General features: G+C 44.2%; 2 protein-coding genes across 3 annotated transcripts in view; one reads left to right on the top strand and one right to left on the bottom strand.

The window, feature by feature from the left end:
• The window catches only part of SCAPER (S-phase cyclin A associated protein in the ER), a 153,578-nt gene extending 135,755 nt beyond the window's left edge, over positions 1-17,823 (top strand). For both annotated transcript variants that reach the window (XM_065641925.1, XM_065641923.1), the window contains exons 30-32: positions 12,727-12,918; positions 15,531-15,582; positions 17,183-17,823. In XM_065641925.1, the coding sequence (XP_065497997.1) occupies positions 12,727-12,918; positions 15,531-15,582; positions 17,183-17,277 (339 nt within the window). In that variant the 3' untranslated portion in view covers positions 17,278-17,823. The remainder of the gene's footprint in view (positions 1-12,726; positions 12,919-15,530; positions 15,583-17,182) is intronic.
• Positions 17,824-19,860: 2,037 nt separating this feature from the next.
• Positions 19,861-22,456, bottom strand: ISL2 (ISL LIM homeobox 2). The gene is made up of 6 exons (XM_065642059.1): positions 22,399-22,456; positions 21,226-21,415; positions 20,778-21,040; positions 20,389-20,672; positions 20,119-20,289; positions 19,861-19,977 (listed from the first exon to the last, which is right to left on the bottom strand). The coding sequence occupies exons 1-6, from the start codon at positions 22,454-22,456 to the stop codon at positions 19,861-19,863; spliced, it is 1,083 nt and encodes a 360-aa protein (XP_065498131.1).
• Positions 22,457-22,971: the final 515 nt, after the last annotated feature.

Here is a 22,971-nt window from a genome sequence, read left to right as displayed (position 1 = left end):
CATGAATGACAGATGATTTGGCTTCTTTCATATTGCTGTATTGGGAATAAAAGTCTTTCCATATTCATTGCAGTTAGTGAATATTTTTCATATGAAAAGTCATCAGAAATCAGGTCCTCAGAATCAGGATCTTGCCTGACAGGCTCTAAAAGAAGTTGTGTTGTTCATTTGTATTGCTATACATTTATTTAAATAAAAATAGCTTTTGTTCTTTCAGTCTTTAACACACACTGTATTTAGAGTGCTTTAGAAGAATCTCACTAACTTTTGGGATTTGTAGGGTATGGAACTGTGTACTTCTAAATTATCGGACTAAAACATATTATTACTAGATTGCAAAACAAAATCTCTGTGAAAGAGCTAGGGAAAAGTGTATGCAGCTTTTAAAAATGTAACTATAAAATTAAGCTTTGTAGATAGAACTAAAAACTTCTCCTAGAATAACCGATGCAATTGGAAAAAATTGGATACAGAAACTCTGTGTCCTGAAGAAGGGATTTCATCCCCGAACATTTGTGTTCCAGTTCCTGAGTCTGACTTATTTCTCTGTCACTCCAAACCTTTCATGCCTGGACACTCATGTCCATAAGAACAGTACATTAGTTTTACTGTAAACTTACAAATATGAAATGTTAATATCTAATAATCCATATGTTGAAAATGGAAGAATTAGATTTAATAGTATCATTCACTTATTATAAATGTATCCTTGCTATATAGATGTGGAAAAATTATCACAAAAGGTAATTCAGGCATACTAGCTAGTGCCAGTTAAAGGAATAAGGAACAGTAAGATCAGAATATTTTCGGAGAGGAATTTATCCTGTCTTAGAAATATATAATGTCACACAGCTGTATCACAGGTATAAATCTTATGTTCAAAGAAATTAAAATATTATATGTTAGGCACAGTTGTGAAAGCATCATGACACTTGATTCATTCGCAGCCCAAAGAGAACATGGTAGATGGCCCCTGAAAGAGACTTCATCCTGAGGTGGTCTTTTCTCTTTTTTTTGTTAAATGCTTGGCTTATTGTTCTGTTTTCTTGCTTTTAAGCTTTTTTTTTTTCATGTGGCAAGTCTTACTTCTGTCATAAAATAGCAGTATAAAGTATGCTTTATCACACAGTAAGTGTATGTCAAATATGTATATATGTGTATGACATATATCCTACCTATGGTTACAAGTACTGCTGGGTTGTAAGGGACATGTACAAAGTGACTGTAGATTAAAAGTTACCTTCTGTAGGGAAATTATTTTGTGCTTTTGACAGTGGTAGTGCGTATTGAGTTTCAGTATGTGGCCGATTTCCTCTAGTGTTACCATGAAGAGAGAAAGATACTTTTAAAATGGAAAAATTGTGAAAATCAGAAGTTGACAAGAGAACTTGGAGGAATGGTTATAAAAATATTATGTAGAGTTTCCATATGGGTTGTTTACTAGAGGCCATAATTAAGCTTTCATTATTTATGTTGCTTTCGGGGCTATGGAGTGACTGGAACAATTTTGACCTCGTAGGTGCAGTTTTTGAAAATGCAACACAAGAGTAAAGGTGCAGGAATGGGTAGTTACTGTACAGTTAATGTCCATATTTGTAAGTAAACAGTATCTGAAATTACTTAATTCGGATTTTGTTAAGTTTCTTTTCAGAGAAGGGATTTTTAGGAGTATGGATTTCCTGCTGGGTCTGTGGGTTTAATTCTTTAAACCTTTCAAAAAAAGAAAAAAAAAAAACACCCACAACCTTTTAAAGCTTTGTAGCTTTGAGTGAAAAATATGCCTACTAAATTTTGTGGAATAGCTGATTTCGGCAAGTGAGTGATTCATGTGAAGTTGTAGTCTTGACTGCCATTTAGGAGCACTTCAGCTTGTGAACAAAAAATCCCCTAAGGATTAAACTCACCAAGTTGAAATGGAGTAAATTAAACCAGATCTGTAATGTATGCTTTTTCTCTATCAGCCTTACATACTCAGACCACATAAATTCACTTAAGTGAGCCAATGTCTTCAGAAAAGATGACATTCTTATCTAGGGAGTCGGTGAAAAGGGGGGATGCCTCTTGGGTAATTTGTCAGACACCTTTGTTGTTGAGTTTACTGATGAACTTTTTCTTTTTTAAGAAGGATCTAGGACAAAGCAAATAAAATACAGCAAAAGCATGTAGGGCTGCATATTTCACACGTCACATCTTAATTGTATTTCTAACATTCCAAAATGCATCCCATAATTTTTTTCTTTTTTTCTTTTTTATGTGAGAGAGAGTGTGGGGAAGGTAATTTAATATGAGCAAAGACTTAACATGAAATCAAGTGTATTTAGTTTCAGTTCATGATGGCTGTCTGGTTTCTGTAGGAGGGGAAGAGAGAGTGCAGAGAGTGTATAGGAATTAATATGAGAAATGAATGCACTAGGATTTATCTTATTGTCTTATTCTTAAACTATAAATGCAAAAGAATAAACTCAGCTCCCAACATCATAAAAGCCAGCACTTTCAACAGCTTTAAAATATAGTCCATGACTGAAGCTTAGAGATGAAGAGAGAGAGCAATCAGCTAATGCTGCCTCCGCAGAGCGACATTCTAATCTTATTCCTGGGTCAGGAATAAAAAGAGTTTGGTGATCTCAGCTTAGTCCCCAGTGGACCTCTGTCCACATTGAAAAAACACCACAGAGTTTGGCATAATCCGGCTTAATAAGCAGTTTCTTCTCAGCTAAGACCTGGGCCTGGAACATTTTGGGTTTGGCCGGTGGAGATCCGCTGGCGAGGATGGAGGCGGCCGCTTGCGCAACGCTCGCCTTGCTCTGCCTCCTGCCCACCCAGCCTGTCGGTCTCGCCTTTTCGTGAGAATGAAATTTCACACAGAAATTTAAAACAAAGTCTAAAGCCTGCAAATATTTAATCGGGCCTTGTGAGCTATTGTCTGTCTCGCCTCATGTGTGAGGGAACTCCCTGTACTTCTCCCATGAACTCCAAGTTTTCCAAGTCTCTGCAGACCCCCAGTGAGTGTCCCCAACACCGCCAGCCCCCCGGGGAGGGGACGCCAGCCTGCTCTGTGTTCACAGCTTTGGGCTCGGGCAGCTGACAGTCGTTGCAAGCATTTGGATGCTGCTCTAAGGGTGGGAGCCTGCAAGAGGCCCAAAAAACTCTCCCAAACCCATTTCATCATGTTCAGCTGAAGTAACACTTAGTTGAAGTGATACTGCAACGTAAAGAAAAAACAAAATGCATTAAATCTTACAAAGTGAGTACTATGGAAAATCTTGCTCGTCTTCCTCTCCCTGTAGTAACGGGCAAATTGTAGCACATTTTTTGTGGCAGAAAAGTACTTTTTCTTGCTCTCTATTTGAAGCTTTTCCTTGGCCAGCTCTGTAACATGTCCAGTGGCTCAAAGTTTCCCAGCCTTTTTAGTTGATGATCGGATATCTTCAAACCCTTCGCAATTATTGTGGAGGCCAGAAGGCAGAGTGTACTAGTAATAAAAATTCTAAGACTGTATAGCTTACTTTCGAGTAGGGTTTTGGAGAGTGACAGAAAAAGCTTGCTTTTCAAGAGAGAAAAAGCCCTGAGAGACACACAAAGATTTTATGCGGTTTAGGCAGTAATAATTTAATTATTCACACCTTCTGGGGTTTTTGACCCAAACTGGCTATATTTTCAAGGATGATGGCAGAAACCTCTGCCAGTGGTCTGTTTGAACTTCTGTTGACTAAGATCCTGTTTCTTCTCAACCCTTTAAATCAAGAATTCTTTGTGCACATCAATTGAGTTTCATCCATGTGAGTGAGTAGAGAATCACACTCAAAGCAGCAGCCTAAGTTTGTAAGTGGTACTTCGTCAAAGTTGAAGATGGTATCTAAGTGTGAAGGTGATTCTTCAAAAATAGTGCAGGCCTATCAGGACTAATTCTAATAACTTCCTTGTTCAGAATAATACCTAAGGATTCGAGACGTGGTATGATGTTTGGGTTTTTTGAGTTTTGTTTGGTTGGTTGGTTTTTACTTGAGCTTACAGAACATATGTATTTCTCAATACGTTTGATGCATAATAATACTTGCCTCTAATTAAAAATTATTAGGGCAGCACTTAAACATGTAAAGCTCCTATTACATTATTTTGGAAACTCTGAAGGTTACTTTTTCTAGAAAGCAATGATATCCTTCAATTTAACAAGCTACTCAAGTATATGATTAATATTAAGCATGAGAGCAACCTCACATGTTTAAACATTGATGTTAATATTGTAAAAGCTAGAATGCTGTCATTTTTAAAGTTAGGCTTTTCCTTAACACATTTTCTAGTTCAGGCATTAGATTACTATTTTATCCTGTAGTCTGGGCATGCGTGAAATTCACAAGTAGCCTCAATGCATATTAGGATTGTTTCCATTCTCCTTTCATCACACTGTAATGGAGCTTATTTTTTACAATATCTGTTTAATACTATTTATTTATTGCCAAATCGAATCTATACATACTTCATTTGTTGTCTTATAACTAAGGTGACTTGTTATTTGTCACTTTGGGTGACATTTTTGCAAGAGCTTTGTATAAAGAACTTCTTTATCTACATTTCCCACTAGCATCACTTTCGATAAACATTTTTTCCCTCTTTATTACATCACTGCTTGTATTTGCTATTGTCCTATCATAAATGCTCAAATGGCTTAGGGTGATTACACAAAAACCGCTCAGATCATTTTTTTTCTTTGTTATGTATACTCAGAGCACCACTGAATCTCTGTGCTTAAACCATAGAGCCAGCTCTAAAGGGACAATGCTCATAATGTGGTTTATAGGAAGACTAATGTTATTTCTGAACTCTGTTATCTTCTCTCTGAAAGCTTACATGTGATGTTAAGAAAATAAACGCCTGAATTTTTCAAATAGATAAAATTCTTATTTTTAAATTTGAATGTAGCATTCTGGAGCATTGTTTTTGCATGGAAATGGTGCTCTGATTCCTGATAAATATTAGGAGGAATTTAGAACATTCTTTGCTCAGAGCCTTGGCAATAGTGGAGTTTGCAGAATGGAAAGAAAAGAGCTTGACCTTAAAACAGAAGAAGAGCCTAAGTGGTGACATATTCTGCTGATTAAATACTAGCAGTATGAGATCTGTTTATATAGAAGCAAAGAAATAATGCAGATCTAACTTTGAAGAGAAACTCTGGACTACTAATATAAAGACTTATTTCTTTTACAGAGTTATAAATAACCTGCCATGAAACAAAAGGGTTTAACTGTTTGATGGAATACTGTAGTTACAGAGATTAGAAGCACAGTTCCTGTTCAATAGTTATTAGTTGTTTGTACAAATTAGAAGTGACATTTATATAAATGATAAATAAATAGAAAAGAAACACTAATAGTTCCCATACCAACAGTACAATGTTAAGATCCGAATGTTTATAACGGCCATGTTCAAGTTTGGAACCGTAGGTCATACGAGAGAGTGCAAAAGGCAAAGACTGCCCCTTAGAGAAACATTAGCTTTTCAGTCTGAGTTGTTCTAAGAAAATTACATCTGAACCTGAAACAACTTATAGCAGAAGAGCACAGTCAAGAAGGAAAAAGAGCACATTTTAATGCTTCATTTCATTTTTTTTAAAAAAAAAGGAAATTCTATTGAGGAGGATGTTTTTCTAGAAAGTTAAGTCAGCTCACTGATAATCACTGTATTTGCTTTTAAGTACCTATGGAATACACCATTTCATTAGTAGTTTTTTCTCTCCAAGAACTGAGGAAGATTTAGCTTCAGAAAGTTTTAAACTTTGCAAAGTTATGCTTCAGCTCCATTTTCTTGTATCCACTTCACATTAGCATAATTTTGCCTCACTTTTCATTTGATAAAAGATCTACAACTTCTAATACTTGGTCAAAATTACTAAAAAATGCCAGCCTGACTGTAGAATACTAAGAACACAGCATTTTTGAGCAGAGTTGGTCACACGAGAGCGGTGCACTGAAATGACTTGCAAGATTTTGTTCATATTTTGACTTTTGGGGGTTTTTGTGGCTACAGATTCAAGTTCTCACCTTGGCAATCCTTCTCCTTTCTCTGCCATCTTCAAGCAGCAAGAAGCAATTTTTCCTTTCTTCTGTGGATGAAAGGAACTGATAGGCTACAGAAAGCACCCATAAGTCACATTATTTTCCTGCTACACTGTGGCCAAGCAAACATTTCTCTGCTTCTGGGAAACCTGGCAGCACCTGTGCAGTTCCAGAGCCTCAGGTGGCAGCTGAGAATTGCTGGACGTTGTCTCTACCTTCTGAGATGGACATCCCCTACCCCTGCAGGTCTGATGTGTGGTGGCTGTGCCCTGGCAGTCTGCATTTTTTGCATATTGTAACAGCATAATGTTAAGATATAGCAAAAGGAACACAAATGATAAGCAAACAATGTTATCCATTTAACGTCTAAAGACATTAATTTTTTAAATCTTCCGATATTTTTGTGTAGTTGATTTCTGGAAGGCAATATGAGCAGGTAGGCAGAGTGACCGTGTGGCTACTAGGAGAGATGTGGAAGAGCATCCAGGCTGCTGTGAGTTTTTCTGTTAATTGTGTGGAAAGCAGCCCTGTGCACCTTTGTGTAGAAAAGCGTTACTGGTAACTTCAGTGAAGTGTCAGCTTAACAAAAAATAAGCTTTTGCAGAATCACTGTCCTAATGGAAATGAGAAATTTATGATAAAGGAAATCAGGGGGCAGCACTACAGAATGAAAATGAGGACTCAAGTAAGTTACAGGATCTGATATGAAAAGTGCCCACATGCAGTGTTTCTATTTGGTAACACTTAAATCATTGTCTTCCAGCTATGTTTGTGAAAAGTCTTCAGGAAGTCTCCCAACAATGAAGCAAACCCGACAGCAGTACAGGTCGGTGTTCCTGAGCTGGTCTGAGGCTGGGGGCTCTGGTGTGTGCCCCACAGTCTCCGAGGGCCAGCACCAGCTGTGGCCCCCAGCCCTGGGCTTAAAGGACCCTGGAACGGTGGATTATCCTTGGCAGCATTGCTTGTCACGCCAAAATGGATGTGGCGAATGGTCACATAGGAAATGTGCTGCCTTGTTTATCAGCTTCCTTTCATGGCTAAGGAAGCTGCTTCGAGCAGTTGAAAATATACCCTGTTATGGCCTTAGGTTTGGACTTGATAACCTGACCACTGTCTAGCTAGTTGGAGGAAGACAGATTCTTGCCAGGTTTAAACCAGGTCATTTTTAACCTGCAATACTGTGTCGGGATTTTTTTTAATTATTTGGGGAGTTGAGGAGCAACATTTGAGGAAATAATTGAATGGAAAGATAAATATTATTAACATTTTAGACACATTATTAATATTGCGTAGCTTTCTAAATGTATGGATAATCTTCAGTAAATGGTAATAATTGATTCATGATATGATGATTCTCTGGTCTAGCAGAGTTTAGTTCATTGAGAACGTAGCTGTCTTTCTGAATCAGTTGAATACTCCTCAGTTCTTTGTTTTGCCTTTGTATAGACAAAAAGCTTGCTGCTGACTTCCTGTTCTTCCTGACCAGAAAATTAATTAGCCTCTTTGAAAGATAATTCCAGTGTTTTTATGATATGTATGGACAGAAATAACTGACATGAATTATGTCTTTCCAGAGCTGCAGATGTCCAAGTGAAACAAGAAAACCTAAATCCGTCAGTAGAACTAGACTAAATATTGCTCTAAAAATCAGCACTTCTACTCTGCAGTAATCCTGGACTAACCTTCCGTAGTACACAAGGAGTAAAAAAGTTCTTGGTCTGAGATTGAACCATTTCTTTTGTTACTTGTAGTAAAATATCTGACAATATTTAGCATACAGGCATGGAACCGTTGAAAACCAGTCTGTGACCATGATCTTCTTTATATCTCTAGAAGGTTGAAGGCAAAGTTTTAAATTCAATTAGTTTCTCTTCTTTTTAATGTTTTACATATGTACGTAGCTAAATTGTGCACTATTATAGCTTGGAAACAAAAATTTAGATTGTCACCAAACATACTACTCCGCAGTTAAAAAAGCAATTTGGTTGAACTACTAGTTCTTGAAAAATTAGTACCATGCATCTCTATTGCACGTCTAATTAGGACGTGAATATATAAATGATATGAATACATGAATTATCAGTTCAGTTTGGCTAATATTTGTTCAATATTTTGCATAAAAGTCATTCTTCAACTTTCAGGCTGACATTCTGGTTTTCTCAATGAAAGTCCTCTTTATTATTTACAAGATGCTTATGAACTTGGTTATCTGATTGTGAAGATACAGTTTCAAAGGCTAGAGGATTCTTATTTTTTCTTGTAAAATTAACCATTGACTTGGTACGGTTTTACTTCTGATTTAACATGTACCTGTATCATTGCCGAATTGTTCAAAAGATCTGGATCCTATTGTGAAGATTTTATTACTCTGCTTTGACAAAAAACCATACATATTCATTTAAAAGTAGTTCTGTTTTTCATTCATGATAAAAGGAATATGGAGAAAGATTAAGTGAAAGACAAGTGTATAGAGAGTGAGTGTGTAAGTAGAATTAGGAGGTGTTCACCAAAACATCGTTCCCTCGCTAGTTCTCATGCAAAGGTTGCACTGTGTATTGCCCTTGCAAGCGAGGAAGGGAGTCACACTTCTATGATTCTCATTCCTGCAGGATCATCAGAAAGTTATTTTTGGGCCCTTGGAGCTTCACAGAAAAATTAAATGAGCTGCAACATTCCCTTTGCTACTCAGAGGAAAATCGTACCCGTGTGATTTGGGTCCGTGTGGTTTATCAGTTCCCTAGCAAAGGCCTTTGGCCATGGGCGGATCTCCTGTGCGAGGTGCCGGCCGCGCAGCCGGGGAGCAGAACGGCTGCTGGAGCTCTCCTGGGGAATCCGAGGAGGAGCTGGGAGTCCAGCGTGGAATAGCCCCCAGCAGTCACCTCAGGTCTGTAGCCAGACCCCCTACCCAAGAGACAGGGAAAACCTTATCTCCCAGCAAAATGATGAGTTCCCCTCACAACTTTATTACTGTTCCATACCACAGGGAGCTTTTAATTCTTTGATTGATTGTCCTTTTTTATTGCTCAAGTGCTGTGTGGCATATTGCTGGCTTTTGTCATTGGAGTCTGTTTTGAAAGACTGACTTTTACGCTGCTTCAGACGTTCACAGCTAGAAGAACTGCAGCAACTAGGGAAGCAATATACTGTACACTGAATATTGGCCCAAGTAAACTTGAGGGAAAAATGGATTCTATCTAGAGACTTAAGAAATCGTGAATCATGCTTTCCCAAGTGATAAACTTCAGGAATACAGTGGATCAGGATGGTTATTGCACTGGCAAGTGCAGAGTGCACTTTGCAAAGAGTCACACGGGAGTGTGGGTTGCCCAGTAGGGCAGAACAGAATGCCTGACCCTCTGGCTATGGGAGATAAAGCAAATTAGCGGGACCCGTAGAAGGCTATAAACTGGTGGGAGTGACAGAAGATAACTGATGGGCAACCTTGAAAGGTGTTGCTCAGTAAAAAGTTCGCACAGGTCATCACATCAGTCACTGTGCTGGACAGCCAGCTAGTGCAGATTCAGTAGCGTCCACGCTGTAGGAAAGCTGGAAATTCAGATAGTGTAAAATTGTATTCTTGAAGGTGACTTTTAGGAAATGTCAAAAGTAAACAAAATCGGATATTGCAGTGGCATATATTGTGCAGTCTCGATAACAGCTTATAAGGTGTAGAGGTTGCTTCAGTTCAGCACGATAAAGGATTTAAGCTGCTCTAGTCTCTCATTTTCAGCAGGCTTTTACGTGGAGAGTAAACGGTGCCCTTGACCAATGGTTTGTGGTGTGCTAACCCTGGATCACGTCGCCGCGCTCTGCAGCGGGGGCCCCACCTCTGAAATGGACTGGGGTCTTGAGTTTGGCTGGTAGCACAAAAAACCACTTCATTAATTCATCATGAAATAGCAATTCAGAAACATATTTGCTATGTCTCTTGCCTGTGCATAGTTTCGGTCTTCAGAGGGTTATTCCGATGTTTACTGTATTGGGCCTAAAATAAGCTAAGCAGGTGCATCTTCTTTGGAATTTATTACAGCTAAGCACAAGCAAACCAATAAAGTCGTATGAATATCTATAAATGTTGAGATTAAGCAAAAATTTTTAATGAAATATGGAAAACATTAATGTGAGTTTCCTGCTCTGGATTAAAAAAATAAATAAATGTAGCTTGTACTAATTTGATAGGTCTCAATTCGGCAAAATAAAACCACAAGCAAATATTAATGGAACCTAGGCACGTAGCTGAAATTAAGCAGGTGCTTAAATGCTTGGCTGTACAGAAATACGGTGATTTAATTAGGATCTTGTTCTGTTTGACAGGCATATCTGACTTTCAGGCTAGAGAGAGAGAGCAACAAGAAAAGCTGATTCTAGGTAAATGTGTCTGGATTCCAGTATGTGGCAGGAGGAAAAGCGAGCTTTCTGCACTGGATTTCAGTAAGGAGTTTTTATCTCGTATTAAGAGTATTTTAGGAGTATTCCAGGCCTGCAGATCTTCCTGGGATCATTCAGCCAAGTGACTGTTTCAAAAAAGAAAAAAAAAAAAGTCAAGAGAAGTATTTCTCCACCATAAAGAAGTCATAGACAAGGCTTTCATTTGTTTTCTTCGTTGTTCGTTGCTAAAGCAAGTGCTGGATTGTACTCTCTCCACCAGTTGACAGTGAAACAAGGAATATGTGCTCTGCTAGAGGTTTATTTGTTGGGTTTTTTTTCCAGTAAGGGATGACTCATGATTTTTTTTTCAGAGTACATAATATAGTGTATCAGGTTTAGTAGCTGCATTACTACAATGAGCTAAAATCATTAAATTGATTCCACATGTGATAAATACCAGATTAAAACAATCGGCAGCTCTTGTATATACCCTCCTATCTTTTATGTTGATAACATCACAGTAGTGAAAATGTTGAAAAGAAAATTATAATGAAATAATAATTCTGTGAAAGCTGTTTGGGTATTGACACTGTTAGTTTGACAAGAATTTACTAATTATCCATGGCATTTTTAGAACAGATGAAGTGAAGTGTGACATAAAAAATGAGAAGTCCCAAAACTTTCTTTTCCTCTGCTTGTTCATCAAGTGTACAGCGGCCATTAAAAAAAAAATCAAGAGTTCTGTTGTTCTGTCCTGGATCAGAAATACCAATTGTAGTTATTTTAGTACAGTTACGATTGCTTTTCAGTACTTTTCTGATTGTAGAATTTACCACAGAAAAACATACATTTGCATAGTAACTCCTCCATTTAATTTAAAATTCAAATAGTAATCACAAATTCGGAAGGCACCCTCTCGCTTACAGGGTGGTAGCCGATAGTGAATTTCAGGATCATCCAAATGCGTCAGCGATATTTTCCTCAAAACAAGGTCTGAATGTGTGCTCAAGTGTCACATATTTGGCTGCCTTTTAAAAATACTCCTGTCTTTAAAGGTATTAAGACATTTCTACCAGTATTTTGAAAGGTCTTTTTGAAAGTGTCTTCCCGTTGAACTGAAAAAATGCAAACTATTGCTTTGTTGATCTTGTTTTTAAACTGAACTACATTATCAACTCAGAGTGTGCTCTGAAGGTATTGTTAAAAGTGCTTTGAAAACTTGTAAATCCCTATAATTTATGTTCCTGTGGTCTCAACTGCTTCTTTCTGTCCTTCTGGTTTTAATTTGAATGCAGTCTTGTCTGGGTGTGTACCTGTAAAATTGTGTTTTTCCAAGTACAATTTACAGTCACGACCCTAAGTTTTACAGTGTTCTAACCTTATAGGAGCTTCCTCCTATGCCGAAAAGCCAACTTTGGGTCAAACAGCTCTTTCATATTATAATTGTCTAATCAAGGTTACTTGGAACAGGTCCAATTTGGGCATTTTTTAGTTTATCACAAAGACTTTATAAGAATATCAAGTAAATTGGAAAGGTTCCTTTGCAGGAGACCAGCAATAGCATTGCCTTATTTCTTCAGATGTACACAGTTGTAAACTTAGCCTGCTTCATGACAACAGTCCCATTTATCTAAACAATTCTCCTTTTAGAGTCAATGGCACTGATAGAAACTGAGATAAGCAGTACAGATGGGAGGATCTTTCTGAGGCTCTACTTACTGAAACTCCTTGCTGTGCAGCTTACAATCACCTTTTCTTTTTGGTGCCTGAGAAAGCGTGGCAGACATCTACCCTGAAACAGAGTCCGCTCGAATTGCCAGAGAGCACTCTAGCAAAGGATGATCGAGCTTCAGGGAGGGGATTTACAGTCCTCGTGGTCTCTTTGTTGATTTTTTTCCCCCTAAAGACGTGCTTACTGTGTTTAAATGGCAGGGGTTGAGGTTTTTTGTTTCATAGCGCTGATTTACAGTTGTCCCTTTGCTGTAATTCTTTGTCTTTTGAATAACGGTATTGTCTATTTTATCATAATCTACAGATTAATCTCCTTCTCATTTACTTGCTGCCTTTTTGGGTGATACAGGAAAAAGAAGTTTCGCAGTCTTAAATTCTTTGTGTTCCTCTGCAATAAAAATAATACTTGCACACTAAACCAGAAGTTACTTGGACTAAATGTTATAAGCTTTATTTTTAGTATTTATTCCTTAGCTGTGCTCATTTTTTTAGCATGACTTCAGCAGCCTTGGTGGTTAACAGGAAGAGAACAGATAGATCACGTGTTTTAATTTTGTTGCGTTTGTGTTTTCAGATCATTGTACAGTCTGGCCGTCACCCCACGGTGCTGCAAAAACTATGCCAGTTGCCATTCCAGTATTTCAGTGATCCTCGTTTAATCAAAGTGCTCTTCCCTTCGCTAATAGCTGCTTGTTACAATAACCCTCAGAACAAGATCATCCTGGAGCAAGAGATGAGTTCGATTTTACTCGCCACGTTCATTCAGGTAGCTATTGCAGTAACGTAACAGCCATGTGCAGGGTAACTGCGGCCGGTTTTCTCGCCTTTGCTGTGTATGTGGGAATCATTTGACTTCAGTAAAACAAGTAAACAGCATTGAAGTACTTTAAGATTCCCTGCAGCTCTTTTCAAACCACAGATTATTCCTGTACTTGAGGCATCTTATAACACTAAAAGGTTACCGAGTAGTTCAGGTTCTCACTATCGCATGCAGAATCCTGTTTGCATTAAAGTTACTGGATGTGCTAGGAAGATTTGATGTAGATCCTGCTATTACAAGACAATTCTTAAAATATTTATTTTTTAAAAACTACCACACATAGCAAATCTGAAATATGTATATTAATCTGTTTACATGCAAATGTACTGTTGTATACTGTGTACATTAGATTTACAGAGAGAACTAAACAGAAGTGTATATATTTTATGCAGAAAATACACAGAACATATGTTACTGGTCTAATCTTGCAATCTTTATTTTTGACAGTAAGCCACTGAGGTCATTACAAATACTGTTTTGAATAAGGATTTAAAGCATTTTTGTTCCCTTTGTCTAAATGTATATGCTGTGCTTTATGTATCAGATTTTATGCTTGCCTTATGTTTTCCCTACATTTTATTGACTGTTTCCAATTAATAAATGCAGTTTTTTGTTAACACTTTACTATTAAAAAATAATACACTTTTAGGAGTCTAGTAACTGTGTATCAGTCACCTGAAAGTTACATTGTTGATACAGAAACATTAGTCAAACTCTTTTTCCTAATGCTTTGCAGCTAGTCCAAGGGTAGGCTACGTGGATTTGGTAGAGAAGGCCCAAGAGCTAAATATTTACTAAAAGTCTTAGCATAACATCAAACTTCTGAGTGCAACTACTTTTTATCCTTTTAATACTAAAATAATTGCATAGGAGTTTTTTAAAAAAGGTTGGAACTTAGTATTAAAATAATTTGCTATATAGTAATGGACTTCTGGTTAAATACAAAGCTGTAATTCATCTTTGACTTTCTTATAGTGAAACTACAGATTTCAGTGTAGAAGTTGCAGTGGCAAAAAGTAATTTAAGCATTATGAGTAAATGCAGCAAGTTTAGTTTGGTTTTTTTCAGCCAAAAAACGTGAGAGTGGGGGAGAGTGTTCTATATATAAATAATTAAGGTTATTTACCTTGATTTCTATGCTATAAGAGAGAGAATGGCATTCAAATCCCCAGTAGCTACAGCAAAGCATATTTACAAAGGCAAACATTGTTAATTTGATTTCCAATTAGAGGTATATGTTAGATGCCAAGTCCACATACTATGCTTGCAGGCTTTAAAAAAAGGTGTTATATTAAAACGTGGAAGATCCTTGTGTGCTGTAAAGTGTCACATCTTTGCTGACTTCGCTGGTACTTTAGTATTCTATCCATTTCAAAATCTAATCGCAAATGTTCAACACACAGAGAAAACGATTCTGAAAGGAACCAGGGAACGCTCAGATACCCGCACACACAGCACAGACTTGCCTCTGCACTTTTATTTCAACTCGCTGCTGTTTGTCAAGCAAATCTCTCATTTGCTTCAGTGGAAGGTTTGGGACAGACTGCAAAATGTTTCCCCGTGACTAGAAAATGAGATTCTTCCTGTGCCAGGGAATGCAAAAAGAAGTCCCGTTTACGTAAAAGTTTGGTGGTGTGTACAAATATAACACTTAAATACAGTGTGTTAAATGTGTGCAGCGTAAATTAAAGGATAATGATTGCTGGATTTTATAACGACACACATTATACCTCCCTACCAATGGATTTATTTCCATCATCTGAAGTTTGCATCATCCTTTTTATTTTTGCTACTTCTGTTTCTAGATGTGCTGAAATAATTAAAAAACATTCAGGAGTATCTATTACTTGCTAAACTGTATTTCTTATGTCAAGTAATACCATCTGTGCTCGGCGCATACTCCAACAGCAGATAGGAATCCTAAAAGCCCTCTCGGCGCTGGGGCAGCCGCCTCGCACGCTCCTGCATTATCCCCAGCGCAGGCGATGTCTTCGCTGACTCCGGAGGATGCAGCACCCCGTCCGCCAGCCGCAGGGACCGCTCAGCGCCCGGCTGGCTGCGGCGGGACCGGAGCTCGGCACGGCTGTGGAAGAACTTCACTTACTCTCAGGAGATCGGGACCTCGGGCACCCGGGTCACCGGGAAACACAGATGATGAAATTGGGATAATTCAAGAATTCTATAAGAGTGCATTTGGAGCCAGGAGCATAAATCTAAAACACCATTTGTTTTGAAAAAAACACAGCTATAGTAAATGTTCTCTTAAATTAAAAGTTATGATAATAACTGTTTCTTAAGAAGGTATTAAACCCCTGTTGTTTCTGTTGTGTATTTTTTTTCAGAAAATATATAAATAAAGGTATAAAAATCCACTATATATGATAGAATTTAAATGTTGGCAGCGTTCTGATATATAGCAAACCATCCAGATTTTGTTCATTTTCAGATTTCATGAAGTATTAGTGGTTTTGAGTGACTGTGAAGACTTAAAAATGTTGCTTTAATTCCTCAAATGTAAGATCTGAAAACCTGATGCCTTTATTTTTTTCCCCCTGTAGGATTTTGCACAGAGTTCAAGCCAAATGGATAATCAGTTACCTCAGCAGAGGGGTATGTGTCCAATTAAATACAACAGAGTAGCAATTGGGTAACAAAATGTGTAAATGCTATATTTTATTGCAATTTAAAGTTTTTGAATCTGCATCACGATTAAAGAAATATAGTAAATTGCAAAATTATTTTACAGTTTGGGGAGAGGCTCTCTGACTTACAATCTGACTTACGTGTCTTCCAGTCTGCTACTCATTGTATCAGGAATTCACACTGTTAATCTTTATTGAATGCCTACGTGGTATCATGTCTTAAAATGTGATACTGTACGTGCACATATTTAATTAGCTGTCACAAAAGCTACCTTCAAAAGTTTTAGGTTGCAGAAGCCACGCAGCTGTGCCAACACACCCAGGGAGCCAAAAGTTACTAAAATATTGTCCTGCAATTATCCTGTAAAGTTTGTCAGTTTGTAGAAGAGTTGGAAGGGTTTGGTTTTTTTTTTCCCCCTCGGTTGTTGTAAATATACTGTAAAATGCAGTTAACATTTGAGAAATTCTCAGCTAGGATGGCTATTACTTATTAAACACATCTGAAATTCAGGTGTGTTGATGGGAATCTGGTCTCGAGTCACCTGTATTTTATACAAAGTACATTACTCAGACAGTCATTTCTCCCTCATAGCAAGCAGAAATCCACCACCATTTTGCTGAACGTTTGGCAGAAGGTGAGCAGTTCTAGGTATAAAACATAAGCTTTGTGTTTAAAGATAAATTACAAAATATAAAATTTACATAAATTTATGGAGATTTTTACTGTCAACATTATACCTGCCTTGTGCAGTGTCTGCAGCACAGACTTTCTAGGATTGTGTTTGCCTGAGAATCTGCTCAAGAAATGTCTAAAATCCAAGTGGAAAACTGCTTTTAATTTTCATTATTCAAACTGAATGAACTTTCAAACTAAGATGAGTATATGGTGACATGCGACTGTGATTTCTAAACATTTCCCCAGTTGCGAAAAAGCTGACTTAATAGTAGTATAAGCAGGGTTATTTTTGTCCATTATATCCCTTAAATGTGAAGGGCTATGTCCCCAAAAAAAACAAATGGGAACAATAGCGCTGCTGGGAACAGAACTTGAAGCACAAACTCTGTCGTTGGGGGCTGCGCTGCAACACGCAGCTCGCAGGGCCACAGACCTGTGCACGCATGTGTGGTCCTGTTCACATCACCAGCAGTACTCGTAGGAGTAAAAGCTGCCTGTCTAATCGTGCTGTGAGCTTTGGGGGAATCGGGGAGCAAAACTCCTCCGCAGCCCGTTGTGGAGAAAGAAGCTGCGCTGTCGAGGCTGCGCAAACTTGAACAAGCCTGAATCGCTCCCCAGTGGGTCTGAGAACATAAAATGTGTAAAGATGTATAATGTTCTTGTGCGTAAAGCTTAAAAACCTAAGCCTTTGCTCATCAGGGCCTTCTGCCCCTATGTTTAAAGCCAAACCTCGTTTTCTGGTGCTCGACAGGAACGTCGCCCCATAATTTTAGAAGTTTTTGGTAGGGGGAGTAAATGACTTGAAGTATTTGAATTTGCTGCATGTTCGTTATTCTTTTATTGCTATCTTAAGAGAGAATAACTTGGTAATTTTATGTTCTGTCTTCAACAGAAAAATTTTTCAATTCTCAAGATTGTCTTGAGCTGTCCAATAGATTCCCCCGCCAGTCCTGGGAAGAAGCTCGACAGTTCTTCTTGAAAAAATAAGTGTTGTATTTGGCTTTATAATCCCTAATATCGTCATGCTGACCGATTCCTGCTGACTACCTTCTTTAAAAGGCTCTTCTGAAAAGGTTTTGATACTCTGAGTACTTACGCTGTAGATATATAATTTGCACTATTTATATCATAAGTACTGTAGATACTTTCAAGTTCTGTTTTATAATTTTGATAGTTTGAGTTTGTTTCGTTCAAATATCCTATGTCATTATTTGGGTATTTTCTGCCCTGAGATGTGGAGGCACTTGCACTGCAGAACTGCTGAAATAACGTTGCAAATAGAGAAAACATGTTCTATATATCTTGTAATAAAGTAACTTATTCTGTCTGTAGTGTGACTTCTGTGTTACAAATGTTGGTGTTTGAATTACCATAAGCAACACAAGGCTCAGAGAGAAAAAAAAAGTACTGCTAAGATGTCTTTCCAGTTAATCAAAAGTCTAAAGAATTTGTCGGATTTGGCTCTGAGGAAAGTTCACTCATAATTTTTTGGTGATTTGGGGTTAGTCACGCAATACGGATTTTTTTTTTTAAACCACACGCATTTTTAACGTTTCGATAAGACTTTAATAACGCTTGTTTAAACCTCGCTATGTTTTCTTAACGGTGAACGTTCCATGAAACAAAATTAAAACGTAACAACAGCGGCGTGTCTCGGTCAGGTTTATTTTCCCGCCGAAGGCCCCGCGCGCGGCTGTGAGGGGGCGCGCGACGCCCCGGGCCGTGCGCAGCGGCTCCCCCGGGGACGGGCCGGCGGGACCCGCCGCTCCCGGGCCGCCGGCGCCTCACGGCCGTGGGGACCGGGACTGTGCCCCTCTTCGCGGCCCCGGGCCGCGGAACCCTCGCCGGCCAGGCTCGGCCCGCACCTGAGCCGGCGGCGGCGATCCCGCCGCGGATTGACGGCCCGGGCGGCCCCGCTCCCGGTGACGGGAACAGCTCGTCTCGATCTGGGCCCGAGAGAGCGCGAGGAGCTGAAACTGGATCCGTCCGGAGCCAGGTAACTTAGAGCGCCCCGCGGCCGGGTCGGCGGGGGCGGGAGACCCCTTCTCACCTGTCCCCGCACCGAGGGACCGCCCGCCCCGGCGGCAGCCCCTGACTGAGGCGGCCCTGGCAGCCCGGGGTGCCCCGTGCGCCCCGACGGCAGCGCGGGTGGGCCGCGCGGGCCAGCTCGCCCGGGGGGGCCCGGTGCCTGCACACCCGCAGGCTCGGCCCCTCGCGGTGGTGGAGCCGTCCGCACCGGCTCGGGGACTCGGGCAGGGCCCAGCGCCCTCCCTCCTCCCCGAGGACGCGAGCCCGATTGCCCGGGGAGGGGGACGCGGGGGCGGCTCGCCGTGGTTTAAGGCTGCCCGGGCCTGCGATCCCGCCGGGAGCTGACCCTGAGAGCATTCCCGCCCGGGGAACGAGGAGGGAGCGGGAGCCGCGGCGGCCTCCGCCGCGCTCCCAGGTGATGCCAAACGCAGATAAGGAGCCGCCGCTTGCGTCTAGACTGGGGGATGAGTGTACGAGAGGGGGACGGCTCGGCTCGGCTCGCCGCCGCCCCGGGGGAGCCCCCGCGGCCGGGTCCCGCCGGCCCCGGGAGGAGGCGAGGCGGCCTCGCACCGCGGCAGGTGCGGGCACGACCCGGCCGGACCCGGGGGGCTGCTCCGAAAGGGAAACCTGCGCTCCGCCTCCCCGGCTATAAATAAGCGGACCGGGGCGGGAAAGCCGATTAGCCCGATGCGGGGAGGCCGTGCGGGCAAAGCCGGGCAGCGCCCGTCCCGACCCGCACCCCAACCCGCTCCGCGCCCCGCTCCGCGCCCCGAGCCGACCGCTGCGCACACGGGCGGCCCCCGCCGCCACCCTCCCGCCGCTTTTTTCGTTTCAATCCTTTCCTTTTCCTTCTTTCTCTTTTTTTATTAAGTCCAAAATATTTAATCCCACTATTCAACCGCCGACTCTGACAATAAATAACAATAACTTACTTTTGTTCGTTAAAGGCTCAAACAATCCGTCCTCCTTCCACTGATAACATAATTAGTACTGATTTTCCCGTTAAAAAGTCTCGTTTCCGTGTCCCGTTTTTCCAGCGATCATGCGGGGCCGGGCGCCGCGGCCCGGGCGAGGCATCGGCGTGAGATGAGGCTGGATGGCGCGGCTCCGCAGCCGCGGAAAGGCGCGCACGCCAGGGGAGTCTCTCCCCACTTTGTATTGTATTTTTTTTTTTTTTCCCTTCCAAAAAGGGAAGAAAAGCCGTCGCCGGTAAAAGTGGCGGGAGAGGCAGCCTGTCACCGTGCCGGGCTCCAGCGGTGAAATCCGCGTTTCTTTGGGGGAAAGAAACATCGAAATCCGCAGGGAAAAAATCCAAAATAACGAAATAACCAGGGCGGGGGCTCTCTCTCCGGTCTAGTGAAGGCAGCGAGGATCCTGGTGCTTTTTTGGCCGTCAGTAACATATTTTTTGTTTGTTTTTAAATAAGAATAATTAAAAAACAAAGGCGTTTGTCCGGCGCTCTGGGAGCGGCCCGGGGCCGGGTGTCTCATGCAGGGAGCGCAGGCATGCGGAAGTCCCGCGGCGGCGGGCGGCCGGGCCGCCTCACGTCTCGGCCGGGCTGGGCACCATGCTGTTGGGGGTGTCGGGGAGCTGGGAGGACAGCGAGGTCACGTCGCTACCGGAGGACGTGCCCAAGGAGCCGGACTCGGAGAAAGAGACCTGGGGGAGCAGTGGCGGTGAGGGCTCGGCGCCGTCCCCCCGTTCCCCTCCCGTAGCGCCCGGGCCCGGTGGGCCGGGGCTGCCCGCCCCCCGCGACCCGACGGAGCGGCCCGGCCCGGCCCGGCCCGGCGCGGCTCTCACCAGCTGCTGGAAGGCGGCGGGCTGCTCCAGGTCGCTCTGCAGGGCGAACTCGCTGAGCGCCTTCCAGGGTGGCTGGTACGTCTGGACCTCCACGGCGCTGCCCTGCATGGCGCTCTCGTGGCGGATGGGGCTGCCGGCCACCAGTGGCGTCCCGGTGAGGCCCTGCAGGCTCTGCGGGCACACGGGGCTTCAGCGCGGCTGCCGCCCGAGCCCGCCGGCCCGGGACCCCCCCTCCCACCTCTCTCTCCGGCGGGGCGGGCGGGCGCTCACCGTCTTGTCGCTGTGTTGCTGCTGCTGGAGCTGCTTCATGAGGATGGACTTTTTCTTGTCCTTGCAGCGCTTGTTCTGGAACCAGACGCGGATGACGCGGGGGCTGAGCCCCGTCATCTCCACCAGCTGCTCCTTCATCAGGGCGTCGGGGCGCGGGTTGGCGGCGTAGCAGGTCCGCAGCGTGTGCAGCTGCTTCTCGTTCAGCACCGTCCGCACGCGGGTGGTCTTCTCCGCTGCCTTGTGCGCCGGCGGCCGCGGGGCGGGCGGCCGCCCGGGCACCGGTTCTGCGGCAGGCAAGGAGGGCGCGCACCGTCAGCGCCGCCACCCGCCGCCCTCCTCAGCCCACGCACCCACCCCGCCCGCCGCCCGTCCCAAGGGGGAGCCGGTACCTGCGAGGTGCGCGGCGCCGGGTGGCGGCAGCGCGGGGCTCCGCGGCCCGCGGGCGGCGGCGGCACCGTCGGGGGGCGGCCCGTGGTCGGCGCGGCAGAGCAGGTCACGCTCCCGCAGGCAGAACTGGTCGCCGGGCAGGAGCTGGCGGCCGCAGGCGGCGCAGCGGAAGCACTCCAGGTGGTAGACGTGGTCTCTGGCGCGCATCACCAGGTCGCTGCTGCTGAAGGCCGCCCGGCACTGGGCGCACTTGATGCCGAAGAGCCTGCGGGGACGGGACGCGCTGTCAGGGCCCGCGGCCGCGCCGTCGGGGCGGCTCCGGGCGGCAGGCAGCGGCCAAGAGTCGGGTTTTCGTTTGGGGGAAATTCAGGGAGTTTTAAGGGGCTTTTGTGCTTTTTCGGGTTTGGCTTTGGTTGTTTTTTTAACGAGCGTCGGCGCATTCGGGGTCACCTGCTGTAGTCCCGCTTGCAGTAGGCCTTGCCGTCGCGCAGGAAGCACGTGCAGGTCTCGTCCAGCGGCTGCCCGCACTCGGCGCACTTGAGACAGGCGACGTGCCACTCCAGGTCTGGCGACACCCGCAGCAGGAAGGGGTCCTGGATGCGGCCCCCGCAGCCCGCGCACAGGGCCAGCCCCGGCCGCCCTGCCGGGTGCGAGCGGGGCACAGTCAGGGGCAGCGATGTGCAAGGAATTCCCCAGGAATTAGGGAAAGACACTTTTTTCTTATTCTTACTTTTTTCTTTTTTTTTCTTTTTTTTTTTTTTTTTGGCAAAACAGGCAGAAAGAGAAATAAAGACAGAAACACAGAGAGAAAGAAAGGGTGGAAATATGAAAAGAGAGAAATAAATGCAGCCAGAATTTTTTTTAAAAGGAAATTTGATGGAGAGAAATAAATGCAGGAAGACAGAGACATAAAAGTAGAATTTCGGAAAAGGAAATAAAAGTAGAAACACAGAAACTCTAAATCAAAAGCTGAGGAAAAAAATTAAAGAAAGAAAGAAAAAGAAAAACGGAATGACAGAAAGAGGAAAAAACAGTGAAAAAACCGCAAAGAGACAGTTAAAACGAGAACGTGGACAAATGAAAACAGTAAGAGACAAGAAATCAGAAAGACAGAAAGAGAAATAAAACCAAACAAAACCAGAAGATCAGAAAGAGAAATAAATAAAAACGGAAAGATAAATTTTTTTAAAAAGACTAACCAAAACACGGAAGGAGAGAAAGAAAGAAAAACGGTAACACAGGCAGAGGAGGGAAGGGAAGAAAGGAAAAGAGAGAAAGAAATAGAAACAGCAGAAAAAAAGGACATCAGCAGCTCGGACAGCCGAAAGGACAGGCATTCGGTAAGAAACGGAGCCAGCGGGGGCCGGGGAGCGCTGGGCACGAACAGGAATAGCGGCACCGGGGATGCCACGGGCCGAGCCCGCAGCCGCCCGCGCCCGCCGCTCTGCCGCAGCCCTTCCCGGCGCTGTCACCGCGCCCGCGGGTCCGGGGCGGCGCGGTGGCCGCCAGCCCGCCCGACGGCACCGGCGGCGCGGAGCCCGGCCCCGCAACGTTCCGCAGAGCCCCGCGGCCGCTCCACCGCGCCCGCCCGCCCCGCCGCCGCGTCGCGCTGCGTGCACTTACTCTTGGAGGGCTCCCCCATGGCGCCCGGGAGCGGCCGCGGGAGAAGGATGTCCACCATGCGGGCGGCCCCTGCGCACCGGCCGCGATGCGCGATGCGGGATGCGGCGCCGCCGCTCCACCACTACCCGCGCCGCACGGGGCGGGGGCCGCGCCCGCCCCCCCGGGCCCGCCCCGCCGGGCCGCGCCGTGATGTCAGCGCGCACCGGCCGCCCGGGGGGGGGACGGTGCTGACCTCACCGCGCGGCCCCCAGAGGCGATTGGTGGCCGCGGGGAGGGCGCCCGCGGATTGGCCGTGGTGAACAATGGGCGCGCGGTGGCGCGCGGAGTGGCGGGGAGTCCCCACGCACCCCGCGGGAGCCCGGCTTCGTGTGGCGCGACGCTGGCTCGGACGGGGCGGGTGGCCCCGTGCGCCGCGGAAGAAGCTCCTCCGCAGGGACGGAAGGTGCGCGCCTTAGTGCCCTGCGCCCCGCACAGCCGCGGGACCCACCCGGCAGCCGCGGCCGCCTGCGGGACCCTCCGACCGCCTGGCACGGTGCCCAGCGCCGTGCGCCGCGTGTCTGTACAAGGATGGGA

This window comes from Caloenas nicobarica, chromosome 10 (assembly GCF_036013445.1).
Source record: "Caloenas nicobarica isolate bCalNic1 chromosome 10, bCalNic1.hap1, whole genome shotgun sequence".
Classification (NCBI taxonomy): domain Eukaryota; kingdom Metazoa; phylum Chordata; class Aves; order Columbiformes; family Columbidae; genus Caloenas; species Caloenas nicobarica.
The sequence above is the reverse complement of the archived record's forward strand: the minus strand, read 5'-3'. Positions and strand labels throughout refer to the sequence as shown.

What these genes read in the sequence shown, in the direction of transcription:
- ISL2 (XM_065642059.1), bottom strand. Translation starts at nt 22,456, where the DNA reads ATGGTGGACATCCTTCTCCCGCGGCCGCTCCCGGGCGCCATGGGGGAG. An exon ending in AGCAACACAGCGACAAGACG is followed by an intron (nt 20,290 to 20,388) that starts GTGAGCGCCCGC and finishes GTGTGCCCGCAG; the next exon opens with AGCCTGCAGGGCCTCACCGG. An exon ending in CCGCCGCCTTCCAGCAGCTG is followed by an intron (nt 19,978 to 20,118) that starts GTGAGAGCCGCG and finishes CTGCTCCCCCAG; the next exon opens with GTCTCTTTCTCCGAGTCCGG.